This window comes from Erythrolamprus reginae, chromosome 9 (assembly GCF_031021105.1).
Source record: "Erythrolamprus reginae isolate rEryReg1 chromosome 9, rEryReg1.hap1, whole genome shotgun sequence".
Lineage (NCBI taxonomy): Eukaryota > Metazoa > Chordata > Lepidosauria > Squamata > Dipsadidae > Erythrolamprus > Erythrolamprus reginae.
The window spans coordinates 29,759,455-29,780,288 of NC_091958.1; the positions used below are offsets into that span (position 1 = coordinate 29,759,455).

Consider the following 20,834-nt stretch of genomic DNA (forward strand, 5'->3'; position numbering starts at 1 on the left):
CACCTTCTCTCCCCTTTTCTACTACCATCTCCTTCCTTCCCCCTTCTCTTCCTCCCCTTCTCCTCTCTCCCCTTTCTCTCCTTCTTCTCTATGTCCTCTTACAACCTCTAAATCCTTCCCCGAGTGGACAATTCTATTTCTATTACATGACAGACTGAGAAGCTTCTCTAAATGTTTACCCTTTATAATCATAATTCTTAATTCCATATCCATTCTACCCACTTTGAATTCTGACTGCAGGATCTCTGGAAGTGGGGCCTGGACTTGTCTGCATCGCCTGCCCGATTCCCAAAAAGCTTCAGCTAAGAAAATGCGGAATTCCTTCAACCAGCCAAGTGGGGAAACCGATTCAATCAACTCTTGAAAGTCTTCAAGCACATCAAGATATACAGCAGATGTTCCTTAATTTGGGTCATGCAATTCTGCAACCCAGGTCAGAGGGCATCAAGGATTCTGCAGACCTTCCCCTCTTCCTCCTCCTCCACTCTTCCACACCCTACTCCCTTCTAACCCTGATGACGTTACCTAGTTGGGTAATGAAACATTTGCAAGAAAACGACTGAGGTCAGGGACAGCTCAGTTCAACCCCAAATATTCTCCTTTATTTGTATACACAATCATCACGAACGTGCGTCTCAATTTTATGAATTCAAATCCCAAATGCTTGTATAGAGGGCTGCTGAGAGAGTCACCACATTGAGTGCTAAAATTTTCCCTAACGCTGCACTTTGCTAGCGTACTCAAGTTTCTCAGTACATCAGTCTGAAATTCATACATTTCATACAGCAGAATTCTCGTATTTCTACAATCATCATATTGAGAAACAATTACAATACCTTCTCTAAAAGTAGGCAATACATTTATGTGGAGTGATTTGGACTTTTGACTGGGCTAATTCCGTTTTAAGAGTCAGCCTGGCTTAGCAGTTAAAGTATCAGTCTAGATAGAAATGGGAGGTTGGGAGTTCTAGTTCTAGTTTAGGCACAAAGCCAGTCACCCTCTCTCAGCCCTGGGAAGAAGGCAATGGCAAACCATTTCCAAAATCTTGCCAAGAAAACCGCAGAGATTTGTCCAAGCAGTTGTCAGGAGTCAACAATGACTCAAAAGGTGTGTGTGTGTGGGGGGGGGGGGGGGAGAGGATAAGAAAAAGGAAAAAAATCCAGAAAAACCCTCATCCATACTGTTCACTGTTAACTTCAAACAGTTTGAGTTTAAAAACCCACATTTGAGATAAAGACTTAAGTAAACCATCTACGTAAATTAATCTTTCTCATGTTATTTTAATCCCGTCTGTTTTTCCTTCTGTGTGACCTTGTAAGGTATTTGACTCACCCCTCCGTTTTTAGCAGGCTTAATAGATTCCTGCTTTCATTTTTCCCTGAAATGCAAAAAAATTGCTGGATCCAACAAAATTTCATTTTAATGTATGCTGATTACTGTACATTCAAAATAAAATAAAGTTATTCCATTCTTTTTCCATTCCATTTCTTATTCCATACCAATATCCTCTGCCCTTGGTGGCGAACTTATGGCGAGTGTGCCACAGGTGGCACATGCAGCCATATCAGAGGGCATATGAGGTGTTGTCCTATGTCAGCTCCAGTGTGCATGTGGGCGCTGGCCAGCTGATTTTTGGCGTTGGGGAAGGCTGTTTCACCCTCCAGGGACTTCAAGGAAACTTCCCTGAAGCACCGGAGTGTAAAAGAACTGACCAATGGGCAAAACGGAAGTGAGGAAAAACGGACTTGCCTGTTGTGCTGTTTTTCAGACTCTGGGGCTTCAGGAAGCTTCCCTGAAGTGCGAAAAATGGCACAACAGGCAAACTGAAAGTCCGTTTTTCTGAACTTCCATTTTGCCTGTTTTTTCACCATCCCAGGCTTCAGTGAGGCCTGTGCGCATGTGTGGCGGGGGCAGTATGTGTGTGGGGTGCGCCTGCACGGGAGAAATGGGTGTGGGCAAGCGCATGGGTGCTAGCACATGCACACACATAGTTTTGGCATGCAAACTATCAAAGGTTCTCCATCAATGTCCTATGCTATGCTATCCTTCAAGGGAGTAAATAAAGCGTCTCTCTAGAACAGTGTTTCCCAACCTTGGCAAGTTGAAGATATTTGGACTCTGGGAGTTGAAGTCCAGATACCTTCAAGTTGCCAAGGTTGGGAAACACTGCTCTAGAACAGAGGTTGGAAGGATGGCTCAGGAATTCTGGGAGTTGAAATCCACAAGTCGTAAAGGGGCCATCTTTCTCCACCTCTGTCCTAGGAAGACGACTTTATCCCGGTCTGAATCTTTTATGTAGGGAACTCCACTTAATGCAAAACTCAATTCCACTTTCTTGTTACTCAAAGCCTTCCGTTCCCAATGCAGCTTTGCCAGGTTTCCTTCCCAAACCTCCAAGGAAGAGCAACAAGTGACTCCCCCTTCAGTCCCAGACCTTCACGCTTCTCCCTGTGCCTCACTGAGGTTGCTCTGAATATTTCTCAGAGGTTTGGGCCCTTTTCTGGACTTTCAGCTCCCCATTTCCTTCCCAGGCCTTGGAACTAAACCCATGGACATTTCAAGCACAATGCAGCTCTTGCCCAAAACACCAGCCCATCTGATTCTGAATTACTTTCAGAATTTCTGAAAAATGACTGGGGTTGTCCCCTAATTTCTCTCTGGGATTTGGAAGGATCTTAGAAACATAGAAACATAGAAGACTGACGGCAGAAAAAGACCTCATGGTCCATTTGGTCTGCCCTTATACTATTTCCTGTGTTTTATCTTAGGATGGATATATGTTTATCCCAGGCATGTTTAAATTCAGTTACTGTGGATTTACCAACCACGTCTGCTGGAAGTTTGTTCCAAGGATCTACTACTCTTTCAGTGAAATAATATTTCCTCGCATTGCTTTTGATCTTTCCCCCAACTAACTTCAGATTGTGTCCCCTTGTTCTTGTGTTCACTTTCCTATTAAAAACACTTCCCCCCTGAACCTTATTTAACCCTTTAACATATTTAAATGTTTCGATCATGTCCCCCCTTTTCCTTCTGTCCTCCAGACTATACAGATTGAGTTCATTAAGTCTTTCCTGATACGTTTTATGCTTAAGACCTTCCACCATTCTTGTAGCCCGTCTTTGGACCCGTTCAATTTTGTCAATATCTTTTTGTAGGTGAGGTCTCCAGAACTGAACACAGTATTCCAAATGTGGTCTCACCAGCATTCTATATAAGGGGATCACAATCTCCCTCTTCCTGCTTGTTATACCTCTAGCTATGCAGCCAAGCATCCTACTTGCTTTTCCTACTGCCCGACCACACTGCTCACCCATTTTGAGACTGTCAGAAATCACTTCTGGGTGAGTCTTGCAACAATAGCCCAAAACAGGTCCACCCACCAGCTTTGAGTCTCCAAGGAGACTCTCCGTTTCATGGTTATCCTAAAGGTGCTTTTTCAAGAGGCAACCAGACTTCGTTTTTCCTTAAAGAGATTTGGCTTCTCATTCAAGGAGTGTCAAGGTTCCAGGTAACATCCAAATTTAAATCAAGACAAGGCATTCCTCAAAGTTCCAATTTATTTCCGGAGCCATCCTGGCACCTACACTGGGGAACCCGAATCTAAGCTTCCCTCCCAGTTGAAAGTTCACATGCCTTGACCCCCACCCGCAAACTTGTCACGCTGCCCACTCAGATTGTGCCATTGTGGCCAGTCCTCCTTCCGTTTCTGCCAGGTGGGTGGGCATAGGATATCCTTGAACCACTCGAAAGAATGCTTTGTGGCTGCATCTGTTTCCTCCTGAAAATCACCCTCCCCAAGTTCCCATAAACATCAGGTCTTCTATAGATAGGGTGGCAAGCCATTGATTTATCACCACCCTCTGAACCGGCTTGACAAGGAGCTCTGCAACCTTTCCAAAGAAAATGATAAGAAGGTCCAGTTGCCTTTTGCAAAAAGCAGTTTTGGGACCTAAAACAATAATTTAAGGTGGTCAGTTCAATCAGAAGAAGCTTCTTGGATGAGAAGTGAAACATCTTCAAGGAAAAACAAAGTCCAGCACCTTGGGGACACCAACTTTGAGTAAACTCAAAACAGGCACTTATTTGCTTATTGCATCATCTTCTTTTAAAAAACTCATAATCCCTTGCGGGGTGAAGTCTGGGCAACTGAATGGAACAAGCAGGGTAGTTTAGAGGCCGGATGCCCTTCCTGTCACCAATGTGTAGTTTTCTTCAGCAGATATGAGGGTCGCCCAGAAAGTAATGCACCACATTTTTTTCTCAACCTACAATAATGGTACGAATGCAAAACTTTAGATATACATTATTTGAATTGTTAGGAGTGCATTTGTAAATTTTGCATTTCTTCAGGCAGACAGTGTAGCTGCAGCAGTGTTTCGAAATGGCGTCTGTAAGTGATGTACGTTACAAGTAGCGTGTCATCATTGAATTCCTCACTGCGGAGAAAGAAACTGTTGAGAACATTCACAAATGTTTGTGTACACTTTATGGAGAATCTGCAGTCGACAGAAGTATGGTAAGACTCTGGGCACAGGGGGTGAGGCCACTAGAGGTGATTCACAGAGTACAGAAATGTCTTCGTGGCCAGAACAAGGAGTGGTACCGACAGGGCATACATGCCCTTGTGTCTCGCTGGAGGAAGGATACAGAACGGGACAGAGATTACATGGAAAAATAGGGAGTGTAGAAGAAACATCTTCTTTCTCGTGTGTAAGTTTCATTGTGTTCAATAAATAATTGTTGAAGAAAAAAAATGTGGTGCATTACTTTCTGGTCGACCCTCGTATATTCTCAGTGTGCCAGGAGAGAAATATTTGCCTCTACCTAGGATTGAACTCACAGCCTCCTGGTTATGAGGCAAGAACTCAGCCTCTAGGCCACCACAGCATTCCTACTGGCTCCTATTGTATGTGTATCTGAACACACCTGTGCTGTTTTACAGTCCTGTGAAATGTTTGAAGGTCCTTGTTTTGTAGCAAATAGCAAAAAGCAATGTGTAACACGGTCTTTGCCCCCTGCTGTTTGACTGGAATGCTTGAATGCAAAGAAAATGGGCCGATTTCCATATTTTCTTTGAGAAATATTTAGCCTTTTCACAGGTCCACCACATATGGTAGTAAGTTCCTATCTCATCTTTGCACTTCCAACAATTTGGAGATCTTCCTTGATAAATTTTTGCTAGTTTAACTGGTGTGAAATGCCAACGATAAAAATTTTTATACAAATTTTCTTTATAAGCAACCGAAATAGTCAGTTTCAAATTGTACAGTAGCTCCAAAGGAATTCCCATTTCACCAATTCTATCCCATGGCCTATGTTTTGTGCCCATTTTATCATCACTTCTTTAACTTTCTCTTCCCCCATTTCCTTATTTAACAATGGGGGAAGAGAAAGTTAAAGAAGTGATGATAAAATGGGCACAGAACATAGGCCACGGGATAGAATTGGAGAAATGGGAATTTCCTACACTTTACCAAAATTGAAATTAAGAAATTAAGACCTTTTTTCCTTAACTGAGTCACGCAATAATATTTACAGACTAGAATTGTTCTGTTATTTTTTTGATATCACTGTTTTTATACCTTTAAAGCTGTTTTTTTCTCATTATGATATGTTTTTACAATAATTTTAAAATGAATAATGATAGGAAAAATGTTTTGTTTGATATTAAGAAATATAATTACTTTAGCAAAGGGTGAAAATATAAATATGGTAATCCGCAAGTTTGAATATTATTATAGTTAATTTATAAAACAAAATAAGGAAGGAGAGAGCAAATATCTCTCCAATTGTTATTTTATTTTATTTTTGTAATTCTAAAATTCTTTTTGTTTTTCTTCTGTTATGTATTTTCTTTTCCTTTTTTTTCTTTTTCTTTGAATGTGTTTATATCTGTTTTTGATTTTAGTTTTTGTATTGTGCATTTAAAAATAAAATATAAAAAAAAGAAAGAAAGAAAACGGGCCGAACTTACCTCACCTCTTCGCCAGCAAAGTCAAAAACTTTGGTGACCGTGATTTTGTTGCTCCCGGTTTCCTTCGGTTCCCCATGAGACTTGCACACAATCTTCTCATCGGCTGACTAACCAAAACGGGAAATAAAATAAATAATAAAAACACACATGGGGTGCATCTTATACTCTGAAAAATACGGTACATAATTGAACAAAACGTAATGGAAATTCCCTTTTTATTTCAAACAGTGCTGTTTGAATGGCAGTTTTCTCCTTACCGTGTGTTTCTGGTTGGAGGGAGCTTGTTCTGTGGAACCGACTTTGGGTTTCAGGCCAACATCACTAAGGAAGCTGGCCCATAACGCCTCCTCCTTTTTCCTTTCCTCGGTTTCATTCATATGAGCCTTGTGACTTTCTCCTGGTTCACCGTCCTCCTCATCGCTTTTATCATCTTTCAAAGATTCTCCTTCAGCCACGTCTAAAAAAAGCCTGTGTTGTTTCTTTTTCCTAGAGAAAAAAGTCTTTTGTTATCAGCAAATAAATTACCATTCAAGATCTAAAATGGCAGTAAAGATTATTTGGGAGTGCTGGGAAACAACCAGGAGCAACTGCAGTGTTTGGCTAAAAAAAGGGAAGATGGCTGCCAGAAAAACACGACTGAAGGGCCACCCCTTGCGGTCGTCATGTTAATTTTTATTTTCAACCACATCCTGCAGACACAGCTGAGCATTCTTGTATTAAGTATAAAAGGGCAATAGGTAAGGACGGTTGGCATTTTATATGGACAAGAAAAGGAAACAAATTTTGAAATATGGGCTAAGGCAATTTGTTTATGCCTCGGTTCATATAGGTAGATCTCGACTTATGACCACAATTGAGTGCCAAAATTTGGGTTACCAACTGAGACATTTGTTAAGTGAATTTTGCTTTAATTTAATGACCTTTCTTGCCACAGATGTTAAATGAATCATGGCAATTGTAAAGTTGGTAACCCAGTTGTTAAGTAAATCTGGCTTTCCCATTGGCTTTGCTTATCGGAAGGATCTCAAAAATGGATCACGTGACCCTGGGACACAACAACTATCATAAATATGAGACAGTTGCCAAGCACCTGAATTTTGTTCAAATGCCTATGGGGACGCTGGTATGGTTGCAAATGTGAAAAAAGTTCATAAGTCACTTGTTTCAGTACCATTGTAACTTTGAACGGTCACTAAGTGAAATGTTGCAAATGGAGGACTACCTTTACACTGACTAATTTATACGTGGACTTCAACTCCCAGAATTCCTGAGCCAGCCATGCTGAATATAGTGCTATTTATGCTAGCTGGGGAATTCTGGGAGTTGAGGTCCACATGTCTTAAAGGATCCAAGGTTAGGAACCTTGGTTTATACTAATTCTATAGAGAAGAGATCTTCAAATTTGGCAACTTTAAGACTTGTGGACTTCAACTCCCAGAATTCTCTGGGAGCTATGCTGGTTGGAGAATTCTGGGAATTTATTTATTATTTATTTATTGGACTTATATGCCGCCCCTCTCCGTGGACTCTCCGTGAAGTCTTAAATTCTCCAAATTTGGGGACTCCTGCTATAGAGATAGCAGGCTTATCTCAAAGCTAATCTCAAGCTTGACCAGAATCGATGTGGGAGTTTTGTGAGTCTTCACACAGCTCTTCCTCTCTTTCGATGAAACTGCCCTCCTCATTCATCACACAAATAAAACACCTTATTGGAAAACAGGCAGTTTTAGACATAATCTTGAAAAGGAAGCAAAACAACACATTCTTTCCCTCTTATGCAAATTTCCTCTTCCGCTTACCCAGGGGCGATTCCTTTAGCGTCCTTTTTACATTTCTTCCAGTCTGCTGCCTGCTGCTTCTGCTCCTCCACTTCTTCGTCTTCTTTTATCAGCTCACTGACATCATCTTCACTGTATTCTTCTCCTGCATCAACACAAGCCAAAAGGCACAGGTGGTCACTAGGAGTGGGGTGGGTGGGCTAGACTGTGTGTTACCCAAGTAGCCAGGCCTGAGCAAAAAGGAAGCATTGTGATCGGAGGGAAAGCTGAAAAGGAATCCAGCAAGGAAACTTTTATCCTTCATCTGTCTTTAGGCAGACCGGAGATCTGCAGGGAGATTAGCTGGGGTGCTGCAAAATTTGAAAAAAAAAAAGCAAGCTGTTTAATCGGATTTTTTCTCCATTCTGGTGATTTAAAAATATGAAAACAGCAGCAACAAGAAGGTATGTCGCCAGCCTGGGTCCTCAGTAGTAGCTGTTTGGGGACTCCATACCACCCTCAAAAGAACCACGGGTCACACTGGTCTAGTGGGGAGCCTAGATACCTGCAGACTCTGCATTCTACTTACCGTAGTTCCAATCACCAGGAGACAGTGAGTGGCAGTCCCGCCTTAGCATGAAAGCCGGCTGGGTGACTTTGAGCCAATCACTCTCTCAGTCCAACTCATTTCAGGGAGGGGAGGGGGGGAATAAGTAGAACAAGGAATATTAGTTATGCTTGCTGCCTTTATATTCGCACTGCCCCCACCATTCTGGCCTTTCAAAAGATTTTTTTTTAAAAAAACAAATTTTTGCTGGCAGGCCTGGGGCCACTGAGCGTTGACATTCTGCCCTGGTCAATAGTATGTTTGTGATTGGGACGAATTTGGATGAATGGGTTTAAATGTTTTCGATTTTAAAACTTGGGTTCTATCATCGTTGTTGTGGTTAGCTCTGGCCCAGCTCCTGCCCCAAGGACTGTGGATGTGGGGGAGACATCCACATGCTGCAGGCCTGTTTTGCGCCCCCCCCCCCCCCCTGGTCACGCTGTGGGTTGACAGCCTCCAAAGACATCTAGAAACATCCAGTAGTTAAATAGTTAACTCTTGTTTGTTATTGTAGCTCCTCCCTTTCTATGATGTATCCGTGCTTTCCTCACTTCCTTTCCTACACAGGAAGAGAAGGCAAGCATCCATCTTCCTTCTAGTCTTTACAATGTGAGGACATGCTTTATGCCTGCTCCAGGCATTATTATCATTTTTTACTTTTCTAATAAAGTTAACTTCGTTTAGAAGGTCTCCTCGCAGCTCATTTCCATTGACTCCGTGGTTAGTCTCATTTCAGCTCATGCGGGCTGATCCCACATGAGCACTTTCCATGACATCCCCTCCCCGTGGAATCTGCTGATGTAGGCTCCTCTGACCAAGAAGACATGAGTGACAGGGAGGAGGAGAGTGTGGCAGACAGCTCAGAAGGAGATCAATTATCTAGCTCCTCCTTGAATTCAGAACAAGAGTTAATGATACAGCCACGCATGCAGAGAGCGATGCAACAACAACTGAGAGATTATTATCAAAGAAAATAAGGCCACCTGTGGTTGGGTGGGGCTGTGGTAATTAGTGAAGCTGCTATAAAGAGCAGCCTGTGGGTTTGGCCATTGTGGAGGATTATCTGATGGGTGTGTTTCGTGCCTGCTTTGCTGACTTTGACCTTGTGCTGATTTCCCCCCGCTTTGAACCTAAACCATAGCAAAGTGTGTTTCACTTTGTGAAAGAAGAAGGACTGTGAATTGCCTCACAGCTGCAAGCTAAGTATCACAGAACTGATAAGGGACTTGTACAAATTACCAGTTTGTTTGGAGACGAGTGCTCTTTGCTCTACAAAAAGAGGACTTAGTTTAAGTGAATTTTCATTATAAAGAACATTGTTTTGAATTTTCAAATGTGTGTGTGTGTGTGTGTGTGTGTGTGCAATTTGTATGTGTGAATTTTCGGGAGGAGTCTACCAGAAAACCCGACAGAACAATTGTTATAATGTATAATTTAAATTTGTATTTTAAATTGATTTTATCCTGTAATCTGCCGAGTCCCCTGGAGAAGGGTGGCCGAAAAATTTGAATGAATGAATGAATGAATAAATAAGAATAAAGCTAGCATAAAAATAAAAAAATCAAACAGTTCTTTCAAATAGAACAAAACAATCTTTCTTAACCTTGGATGCTTGAAGATGCCTGGACTTAAAATCCCAGAATTTCCCAGCGAGCATGAAAAAGACCCTGCTAGACAGATTGCACCAAAAAAAATAAATCCCAATTGGATCACAGAAATCTTAATTCTTCAAATTGTCCAGCATTTGCCAAGAAAGAAATGCACCAAGATTACAATTCAGGATAAGAGTGAAATGGGAGAGCCGTACAACCCCAGAGAACTACAAATAAAATAAGTAACATGTTGTAAGCCAGTGTTTCCCAACCTTGACAACTTGAAGATATCTGGACTTCAACTCCCAGAATTCCCCAGCCAGCATCTGGGAGTCGGAAGTCTAGATATCTTCAAGTTGCCATGGTTGGGAAACACTGTTGTAAACCACGTTGGGAGCCAAGCTAGGATTGATCCTGTGAAAGTGGGCCCTTTATCTGGATGGATAGGAGACCACCAGGAAACTCCCCCCCCCCCAAAGAAAAGATTTGGAGTCAGAAGGACGGACTGCGGAATCTCCACCCCATTCCCAAAAACAACCAGCATGGCCATAAGTCGGGCTGCAGGAAAGGTTTGCCTGCCCAGGGCACTTAGAAGGGACGGGAGCCAGCAGTTCCTGCAAAGGGGTTCTCAAACTAGGCCGCTTTCAGAATTCCCTGCCCAGCAAAGCTTGCTCACTTTGTGGGAGTTGAAGTCCCCCTTGCTTCACTTTCCGAGAAGCGCGGATCTATGATTCCACGAGAAGCGGCGCCGGCTTCAGTTAGGCGAGCAGAAACGGGTCCGCAGCTCAACGCCTTCCCTTTCAGGATGGTATAACCCGGCGTCATCCCGTCCTCCCCCCTCCCGCAACTCGGGTTGGAATCGCCCATCCGAAGCGGTGCCGGGCCGATGTCACGTGATGCCCACAGCACGTAGCCCGGATGTTGGTAGCCGCCGGACGGGCCTTGACCCGGAGACCTCCCCCTCCGGCCCTAATTGCCCAAACCGCCCGCCCGCGGGTGGTGACGCGCTCTCTCCGACGCCGGGAGTCCCCACCTGAGGGCAGGTAATCCTCATCCTCCTCTGACGAAAAATCCTCCGAATCCGACATGGCTCTTCCGGCGCGACTCCAATCTCACGGATCACGCTCCACGTCCTGAGGCGACAACCCGGACGTATACGCCCCCAAATTCTTTTCCCCCGGAAGTAATTCCTGGCCCTACAATACAGACCGATGGAAGACCGTCTCGTGACTTTGGTTGATTATTTGAACATTGTTTTAATATTTGACCGGCCCAGGCGTAAATATTGGACGATAATTACGCCTGGACTCGCGGGAAAGATCAGTCAGACCTCAGGGGGAAAAAAAGGCGCCGCAAAAGAAGAAGGTGGGCCATTTGAGGTCCAGAAAGCCTGGAAAAGATCGGTTGGCAAAGGAGAAGACAGCTTCGCCGCCCTTTGCGGATTAACGTACTGCGGATGACGTTCCAGCCGTCGGTGAATGAATAGTTCCCGGCATCCTTCTCCGGAAAGCCAGAATGGGCTTCTGGAAAGTGTAGTTTTCTAGGGGACGGCGGAAAAGAAGAGTTGCTTTAACAACAAAAAACCAAAGAGCGCTGCGATCCAAGAGCGGCTACGGCGGACGGAAAGCGGCCTTACCGGAAGTGCGTCTGGCGCCGCTCCGGCCGCGCTCCTCTCTGGCTCCGTCAAACGGGATGCCGCGGCTGAGGCGGCGGGATGGCGGAAGGCGGCGGTGCGTCTTCTTCCGACTCGGGCGGCCTCTTGCAGCAGATTCTGAGCCTCCACTTGATCCCGCGGCTGGGCAATGCCACAAGCCCCGCCTGCGCCGCCGCCCTCTGCCATTTTACAGGTGAGCGACGACGCAGCCCAGCCTCCGCTCCCGGGGAGGCTCGGGGTTGCCCGGGACGCTGGGGACGCGCTGGGCCCTCGGCTCGGATCTGAAGGGGAAGGGAGGAGCCCCAGGCCGTCGCCGAGGGTGGGCGGGTCTTCCCTGCCGGAGAGTGGGAGGAAACCGGCCAGTCCCGTTCGCGGGAAGTCCTGGGTCCCCCACAGGGGGACCTTCACACCAGACCTCCGAGGGTTTCGGTGCCTTGTTTTGGTTGGAGGGAGGGGGCAGTTTTCAGAAACAGCCTTTACAACTGCTTCAGTTTCTGCCTCCCCTCCCCATTTCTGCCCTTTTGGCCACCCTGCGTTGCCCCACCCCTACCTGGCCCTTGCCCCACCCCCACCTGGCCCTTGCCCCGCCCACAACTCGACGTTGCCCCACTCCCGCATGGCCCTTGCTCCACTCCCAACTGGCCCTTGCCCTGCCCTTACCTGGCCCTTGCTCCGCCCCACACCTGGCCCTTGCCCTGCTCCCAATTGGCATTTGCCCCGCCCCCACCTGGACTTTGCCCCACCCCCCAACTGGCCCTTGCCCCGCCCCCGCCTGGACTTTGCCCCACTGGCCCTTGCCCCGCCCCCACCTGGACTTTGCCTTGGGGTGGGGCGAAAAAAGGACTAAGCATTTCTGATAGACCAACATTTGGTGCTATCATAACCACAGGTTTTCTTACCTCAAATTGTTGGCTCCTACTTGGAAAGAAGAGTTATATTGCATCACATCATTAATCAAACATCGGTGGGAAACATGGATCTTCATAGTCTGACCTGCTAGCAACTTTCACTAGCAAAATTACAGCTGTAGCTATAGTTAGTTAAGCTTCCTTTGAGTTAAACGAAAGGGCAGACATACCTGATAGTCGAGGAAGGGGACTAAGAAAGTAGCTGCAATATATTAGCATGTTAGCATTAAGACTTATATATCGCTTCACAGTGCTTTGCAGCCCTCTGTAAGTGGTTTTCAGAGTCAGCCTATTGCCCACAACAATCTGGATCCTCATTCTACCCACGTTGGAAGGCTGAGTCAGTCTACTGTCCCAACTCGGTCAGTTAGAAAATAATTTTACTATTTGCAAGAAGTATCTATAAACAGGATTTACCAGAGTCTGGAATTTCTTGCTCCCTAAGCCATCCATCCATCTGGTAAACTCTGCAAGATTTGTTTCTCTCACTATGGAAATATATACATCTGAAGTAGACTGCATTGTTTCTCTGTGTCCTATAATTATGTGGATACTGTATATGCACAATTTTGTATTTATTTTGTCATGTTCATGTAGTGTAGGTTAGAGGTGGTGACCCTTTGAGAGATGTATGCAACAAACTCTGGACTGGGGCCAGAGACCGGCCCAACCTAAAATCAATTGCCCAATGATAGCCCCCTTCTGATCATTTTGTTTTTGGTTTTGATCCCTGATGGAAAGGGGAGCGAAAAGCTACAAACATCCCCCCCCCCCCCGATTTTTACATTCCCTTTTAAAAAGTTTGTCACAGTTTGCCACACACAACCTCTACTTGACTTCTATCTCTACATTTGTAGTAGTTGCTCTTCCTGTTAATGACAGTGGCAGATTTCCCATTTTTTCCAAATCTAATTTAATTTGTCGCATCCGTTTCATATAATTGTCTTCTTTGATTATTGCACCTTTTGCTCTTAATTGTATTCCTAGATACGAGGGTCACCCAGAAAGCAATGCACCACATTTTTTAAAATTCAACAATTATTTATTGAACACAATGAAACTTGCACACAAGAAAGAATGATGTTTCTTCTATACTCCCTAGTTTTCCATGTAATCTCCGCCCCATTCTATGGCTTTCCTCCAGTGAGACACAAGGGCATGTATGTCCTGTCGGTACCACTCCTTATTCTGGTCACAAAGCCATTTCTGCACTGTGCACTGTCTTCTAATGGCCTCACCCTCTGTGCCCAGTGACTAACCGTACTTCTGTCGACTGCAGATTCTCCATAAATGCTACACAAACGTTTGTGAATGTTCCCAACAGTTTCTTTCTCCGCAGTGTGAAATTCATCACTTACAGACACCATTTCAAAACACTGCTGCAGCTACTGAAGAAATGCAAAATTTAAACATGCACTCATGACAATTCAAATAATGTGTATGTAAAGTTTCACATTCATACCATTACTGTAGGCTGAGAAAAAAAAATGTGGTGCATTACTTTCTGGGCGTCCCTCGTTTGTCACTTTTTTAAACTATCTGTGTATTAAAAATGCCCTCCCCCATCCCCCCAGAGGCTCTCTGAAAGCCAAAAATGCCCTCCTAGAGCCTCTGTGTGAGTCAAAAATCAGCTGACCAGCACACACATGCACATTGGAGCTGAGATACAGCAACGGCTCGGGTGCCAGCAGATAGGGTTCTGCGTGCCACTTTTGGCACCCATGCCATAGGCTCGCCATCACTGATATTTATTTATTTATTTATTTATTTATTTATTACTTAGATTTGTATGCCGCCCCTCTCCGAAGACTCGGGGAGGCTCACAACACGTGGAAACAAATCATAAATAATCTGACAATTTAAAATATTAAAGATTTTAAAAAGACCCCATATACTAACAGACATACACACAAGCATACCATACATAAATTAGACATGCCCAGGGGAAGATGTTTCAGTTCCCCCATGCCTGACGGCAAAGGTGGGTTTTAAGGAGTTTACGGAAGGCAGGAAGAGTAGGGGCAGTTCTAATCTCCGGGGGGAGTTGGTTCCAAAGGGCCGGTGCCGCCACAGAGAAGGCTCTTCCCCTGGGGCCCGCCAACCGACATTGTTTAGTTGACGGGACCCGGAAAAGGCCCACTCTGTGGGACCTAATCGGTCGCTGGGATTCGTGCGGCAGGAGGCGGTCTCGGAGATATTCTGGTCCAATGCCATGAAGGGCTTTAAAGGTCATAACCAACACTTTGAATTGTGACCGGAAACTGATCGGCAGCCAATGCAGACTGCGGAGTGATGGTGAAACATGGGCATACCTAGGTAAGCCCATGACTGCTCTCGCAGCTGCATTCTGCACGATCTGAAGTTTCCGAACACTTTTCAAAGGTAGCCCCATGTAGAGAGCATTACAGTAGTCGAACCTCGAGGTGATGAGGGCATGAGTGACTGTGAGCAATGAGTCCCGGTCGATAGGCTCGCAACTGGTGCACCAGGCGAACCTGGGCAAACGCCCCCCTCGCCACAGCTGAAAGATGTTTTTCTAATGTGAGCTGTGGATCGAGGAGGACGTGATATAGAAGAAGCCAAGCTGGATCTGGGGTTTTCACATCCAAAGGATATGGTTAACTTTTTCCTTGTTCCCATCAAACCCTGTGTAACAGCCCCTGTCTTTGCAACTGGATGGTTCTGTATTCCTTTGTGTGACATTGGAAGGATCGAGATCCATAAGGCGGTGATGCATAGTTTTGTTTCCTCATGTTAACCCTCCCCCTTATCCCACCCCACTAATCCCGCCCTTCCATATGGTAGGCTGACAGCAAGCAATGCGTAATATAGCTGAATGAGAGTCTTGACACCCTCCCACTCCTCAGCCCGGCAGCCTTCAGGTTGGGCCACAGCAGCCTCTGATCTGTCTGGAGAGGACTTGCTGCTTCCTGCCAGCTTCCCCACTGACTTTGTGGAAAGCCAGCATGAAGTCAGCTACAGTACTTCCTTACTCCACAAGCTTTGCTTAATGATAGTACCCGGGCCTGCCTGGTTTGCCATCGCTAAGCAGAACTGTCATGAGATGTTAAACTTTACAAGCCACGGTACTGAGTGATGGAAATTTCAGTCCCAGTGACCATTATAAAACTGAGCAATACCTGTACACCAAAGCGGCTCACTAAAGGTGAGATACCAGGAAAGATGTACATAGTTCTCAACATAAAGAATGTCGCTTGGCGGGACCCAGGGGAAGAGCCTTCTCTGTGGCGACCCCGGCCCTCTGGAACCAACTCCCCCCAAAGATTAGAATTGCCCCCACCCTCCTTGCCTTTCGTAAGCTGCTTAAAATCCACCTCTGCCGTCAGGCATGGGGGAATTGAGCCCCTCTTCCCCCTAGGCCTTTACAATTCTATGCATGGTATGTATGTATGTATGTTTGGTTTTTTATATTAATGGGCTTTTTAATTGTTTCTAACATCAGACTACTATTGTACACTGCTTTATTGTTGCTGTTAGCCGCCCCGAGTGTCCGGAGAGGGGCGGCATACAAATGCAATCAATCAATAAATAAATAGCTAGCTAGCTAGCTAGCCCAAGGCCTACTGGGTTTTTAAAAGTTTACGGAAGGCAGGGAAAGTGGGGGCAGTACGGATCTCTGAGGGGAGCTCATTCCAGAGGTCTGGGGCTGCCACAGAGAAGGATCTTCCCCTAGGTCTGGCCAGACGACTTGGTCTGGCTGACAGGACCTGGAGAAGGCCAATTCTATGGGACCTGACTGGCTGCTGGTATATATGAGGCAGAAGACGGTCCTGTAAGTAATCTGGTCCCATGCCATGTAGGGCTTTCCTGCAACCATTCTTTGTATGTTTCAGTCTCCAGTCCTCTAATCATAGCTGCCTAGAGTCCTTTGGGAATTGGGCGGCATACAAAATAAATAAATAAATAAATAAATAAAACAGACACACACACACACACACACACACACACACACACACACACACACACACATATGAGCTTAATGGAGCCTGCCCATTAAATGGTGACATGAAATAAACTCTTACACGATTTTACAGCTTTTTTGCAGTGGTCATTAAGCAAATGCAGCAATGGCGAAGCGACACCATGGTTTGCTATTGCTTCTGCTTTTGCCAGAAATCAAGACATGCCAGTTTTCAGGAAAAAAACCTGGCATAAAATGTAAAAACACAACCACAGGATGCTGCAAAGGGCTGAAAATTTATTTATTTGATTTGTATGCCCATTGCTCCATTGGGGATTTCTGGGAGTTGAAGTTCACACATCATGAAGTTGCCAAATTTGAGAGACACTGGTCTAACCCTGACTGAAATGTGGAATACCACCAACCAGAGCGAATCCTCCACCTAAAAGCTCCATCTTCTGGACTTCTGAGTTCTTCTGGAAGAAGCTGCCCATTTCTAACTGTTGGGAGGTCCACCTAAGAAAGGCTTAACCATGTGGATTGAAATGCCTTGATCTTTGCTCTGGGGAGAGCAACCTCTGGAGGGTTGTTGGTGGAAGCCTTCCAAGGGTTGTCCTTCTGAGCTTTTCTTCCCTCCTCTCCCAACTGCAGAGATGTGGTATGGAGTCTTCCTGTGGGCACTGGTATCGTCCCTCTTCTTCCACATTCCTGCAGGACTACTGGCTTTTTCCACTCTCCGGAGGCACCGCTATGGCAGGTTCATGCCCGTGAGCATCTTCCTGATGGGCCTCATTGGGCCAATAGCTGCCGGGACCTTAACAAGTAGGTTGATTCTGACAGAATTGGTTGGGTAGCATTCTGGATCCTAGCAGGGGAAAGGCCTGGTTTACATGTCACCCGCTATGGTCCTAGGTCGAGAACTACCTGCATTTGGGAAGCGGGAGAAATCTCCCCAAGGTAGGCAGCAGCCCAATGAAGGTGTTCTCTCCCCCCTCTTCCTGTACAGGTGCTGCCGTTGCTGGGGTCTACCGAGCCGCTGGAAAGAAGATGAGCCCCTTTGAGGCGCTGACTTGGGGAGTGGGACAGACCTTCTGCGTGGTGATGATTTCCTTCTTACGGATTTTGGCTACTCTTTAGCCCGCTTCCCCCTCAGTCCTGGAAGGCTACCAGAGGAATGTCGCTTGGTTATCACAGAGCAGGTTTCAAAGGCGTGAGAAATCACCACGAAAGAGTTTTTGTGCAATACCTTTTGAAAGAAAGAGAGCTTTGTCACAGCTTTGCTTTGCTTGAGGGCTGACTTGTGGAGAAGAAACCTTGCCCTGGATCAAGGCCAGGAGTCTCTCCGAAGGACCGCCCTCATCCAAGGTCAGGCAGCCAAAGTCAAGAGAGTTGTGGGTCCTTCTAAGCATCCCCCTTCTCATTGTCATCACCACTGACTCGGCTGCTTTCAATGTCCACATTGCGATATTGCTGGAGGGTTGTCCTCAGGCTAAGAATATGAATGACCCACAAGGAAATGTGGAAATGTTCACACTCGCCACTGTTGGTGAAAGGGTGTTCAGGCGCCGGGCCTGAAAACGAAAACTGATTCTCTGTGTTATAATTTGTGACATTTTTGTAACCTGAAGTGCCAACCTGAGCTTTCTCTGTTTTTTTAAAGTATGGATATCTGGTTTAGGCTAGGGGCATGATGCCATTTGACTCCAGAGAACAACAACAACAACAAAAGAATGAGGAAGCCGTTCTGTGTTACCTGAGTGGGCTAACTCAGGTAACACTGCTGAATGGGGTTTCTGCTGGGCAGGCGGGGAGGCTTCACCCTCATGGTTTGAAGCCTTTACCAGGAAAGAATGGAAAGACCAGGCAGCCCAAGCAGCCGCATCAACCTGCCTCCTCTGATGGGAAGCCTTTGGCCTCCTGGTTAGGGCTGAGTCCAAGAAGGAAAAAAAAATTATTTACTGCTACCTCAAGTGCATGGGACATTTTTAAAATGCAATTTTGCTGGCAGGCGGTTTACTGCAGGGGACAGAGGAGGGAAGGCAAGACCCAGAAATGCATTTGGAAACCTGGGATGCTGCCTTAATTCGTACCTGGCGGCCTCCCAGAGAAACCATGGGGAAAGTACACGAGCATCACCCTTTATTGCTGGGTGGGTTTGTAGAAAGGAGGAAGGGGCTGCACCTTTGGCTATTTTTGCCCTGGAATCCTCCATTCCCTGCAGGCTTGGATTGTTATGGGGATCTCACAAGTGCCTGGGCGCAATGTTGTTGCCCTCCCTCCTGGGATCAGTTTTGCAAAGCATCAGTGCCCTTCCTCAGTGGCAGCCACCGTTGCTGCCCAGGAGCTCACCAGTCTGCCCCATGGAGGCAGATCCCACTGTATTACCCCAAGGGTAGGAGAGGATTCATTGGCTGGGAGGGGGGACAGCGCAGTTATGATTAGATCCATTAGTGGAGTCCAGTGCGATTATGCTACCTGTCCAGGTGCAGTAGCATAATTGTGCTGGACTCCGCTAGCACTCAGAGCCACGGGGGCAAGCACACGTCACCGTCCCACCTTAGCAGCCCACCTCTGAGGACATGTCCTTTAGCACTCAGGTGGGGCATGCATGGGTAGGTTTCCCTCATTTATCAGGAATTGAACTCCATCCCTCTCTCTCCAAAAGTCCTGTCCACCTCAGTGCTTGCGAAGCCTCCTGGGTGGTTAGCGGAGTGTCTTCTGAAACCCCTTTTCCTCTGAGCTCCACTAACCCCTTTTTAAAAGAAATAAGCATTCTGGGTCACAGGCAAACCACCTTCCCCTCCGTTTTTATCACTGAAGCATTTCCTCAATTGACTTGGTCAAAAATGAGCTGTGTATGCTCCCCCCCCAAAACTTTTTTTACAAAAGATACACATGCCAAAAATCTGATTCGTATGGTAACATAGGTTTAACACAGCTGACAAGCACACCCCAGGGTGATAGGATTCTCTCTCCCCCTCCCTGGCCACATTCCCATTCACTGTGCCCTCTCCCCTGACTTAAGTGCATCTTACAGCTCTTGAAAGGTTACCCATCAGTATGTTTTAAAGAGAAAATGCTTAAAATGTGTGATTGTTCTCATTTTTAGTGTATAGATCAGGATTAAGCGGCCAAAATCTCAGACAATGGTGATCATTCCAACGCCTGTTACTTTTGCTGTGTTTCGGAGCTGGTTGGGTGTGATCACTCCAGCTCCATGATCTTCCTTCCATTGGCAAAATACTCTCTTATTTTATACCTTCACTGTAGTTTTGCCGGGCCTTTCTAACCCTTCTTGAGCCAGATGCTCCAGGAGGTAAGAACATGTTTTTTCCTCAGCCTCCTGAATTAACTTGATTGTTTGGACAAAGCTGTTGGAACTTGATTGTTTGGACTCAGCTGTTGGAATCCTAGTTTTAGTGAGCACGAAAGAAGAAAGGATCAACCAAGTCAGGGGGTCTTAAATTCGCAATTTCATTATTACCCAGCAGCAGGGAGCTTGGTGAAACTTGAAAAAAAAAAAGAAAGAGTGAAAGACCACCCTCACTCATCCAAATGTAAGAACAGAACTGGCTGTTTTGTTCATTGCCTTTACCAAATATCTACATTCATGAACGTGAACATCAATATGACTTGCAATGGAAAGTCAGTCTCTCTCTCTCTCTCACACACACACCCATTGTGCAATGGTGGAGAAGCTTGTTAGGAGCTTCCCACAAACTGGGTTTAAAGGCAGGGCTGATGGGCTCCTTCCTTGCTGCAAATTTTTTTCCTTTGCAAACCTGCCAGAGTGCAGCTGTCGTCTTGTTGGCAAATGCCCACCGTGTTTGCATGCCACAGAACCCTGCAGCAAACGCCAACCAATCTCTGTACAGAGGGAGATTAAATCTCCCAATACCAGTTTTTATTTTTCTATTGACATTTCTGATTCCAGCATTGGTATTTTAGCTAATAAAATCCCAGTTAAGTCTTGTGAACACGGAGTGCTTTGTGTATCTTGTGATTTGGGGCTGTGGGATTTTGGGTAGGGATTAGGACAGACGTCTTCAAACTTGGCAACTTTAAGACTTGTGGACTGGAGAATTCCCAGAATTCTCCAGCCAACATGCATTGGCTGGGGAATTTATTTATTTATTTATTTATTTATTTATTTATTTATTTTAATAGAGTTGAAAGGGACCGTTAGGTCATCGAGTCCAACCCCCTGCCTGAGCAGGAAACCCTACAGCACTCCAGCCAAATGGAAGTCCAATCTCCTCTTGAAGGTGTCCAGAGTTGGGGAGTTCACCACCTCCCCTGGCAGGCAATTCCATTGGTTTATCGCTCTGACCGTCAGGAAGTTCTTCCTTATTTCCAGGTTGAATCTCTCCTTGGTCAGCTTCCAACCATTGTTCCTCGTCCGGCCCTCTGGTGCCCT

General features: G+C 45.6%; 2 protein-coding genes across 7 annotated transcripts in view; one reads left to right on the plus strand and one right to left on the minus strand.

Annotated features, from left to right (window-relative positions):
- The window catches only part of CFDP1 (craniofacial development protein 1), a 26,759-nt gene extending 14,947 nt beyond the window's left edge, over window positions 1-11,812 (minus strand). Inside the window, exons 1-5 of one of the 6 annotated variants that reach the window (XM_070760736.1) lie at window positions 11,570-11,812; window positions 10,967-11,473; window positions 7,777-7,900; window positions 6,235-6,463; window positions 5,978-6,084 (exon numbers count right to left, since the gene is read on the minus strand). In XM_070760736.1, the coding sequence (XP_070616837.1) occupies window positions 5,978-6,084; window positions 6,235-6,463; window positions 7,777-7,900; window positions 10,967-11,021 (515 nt within the window). In that variant the 5' untranslated portion in view covers window positions 11,022-11,473; window positions 11,570-11,812. Of the gene's footprint in view, window positions 1-3,542; window positions 4,636-5,977; window positions 6,085-6,234; window positions 6,464-7,776; window positions 7,901-8,323; window positions 11,548-11,569 lie in introns of those variants that run through there. The other 5 variants (XM_070760739.1, XM_070760740.1, XM_070760741.1 and 2 more) reach the window with 5 other exon arrangements.
- On the plus strand, window positions 11,113-20,394 carry TMEM170A (transmembrane protein 170A). The gene is made up of 3 exons (XM_070760742.1): window positions 11,113-11,780; window positions 17,069-17,239; window positions 17,424-20,394. The coding sequence occupies exons 1-3, from the start codon at window positions 11,648-11,650 to the stop codon at window positions 17,552-17,554; spliced, it is 435 nt and encodes a 144-aa protein (XP_070616843.1). The 5' UTR covers window positions 11,113-11,647; the 3' UTR covers window positions 17,555-20,394.
- The last annotated feature ends 440 nt before the right edge of the window (window positions 20,395-20,834 follow it).

What these genes read in the sequence shown, in the direction of transcription:
- TMEM170A (XM_070760742.1), top strand. Translation starts at nt 11,648, where the DNA reads ATGGCGGAAGGCGGCGGTGCGTCTTCTTCCGACTCGGGCGGCCTCTTG. An exon ending in CGCCCTCTGCCATTTTACAG is followed by an intron (nt 11,781 to 17,068) that starts GTGAGCGACGAC and finishes TCCCAACTGCAG; the next exon opens with AGATGTGGTATGGAGTCTTC. An exon ending in AGCTGCCGGGACCTTAACAA is followed by an intron (nt 17,240 to 17,423) that starts GTAGGTTGATTC and finishes CTTCCTGTACAG; the next exon opens with GTGCTGCCGTTGCTGGGGTC.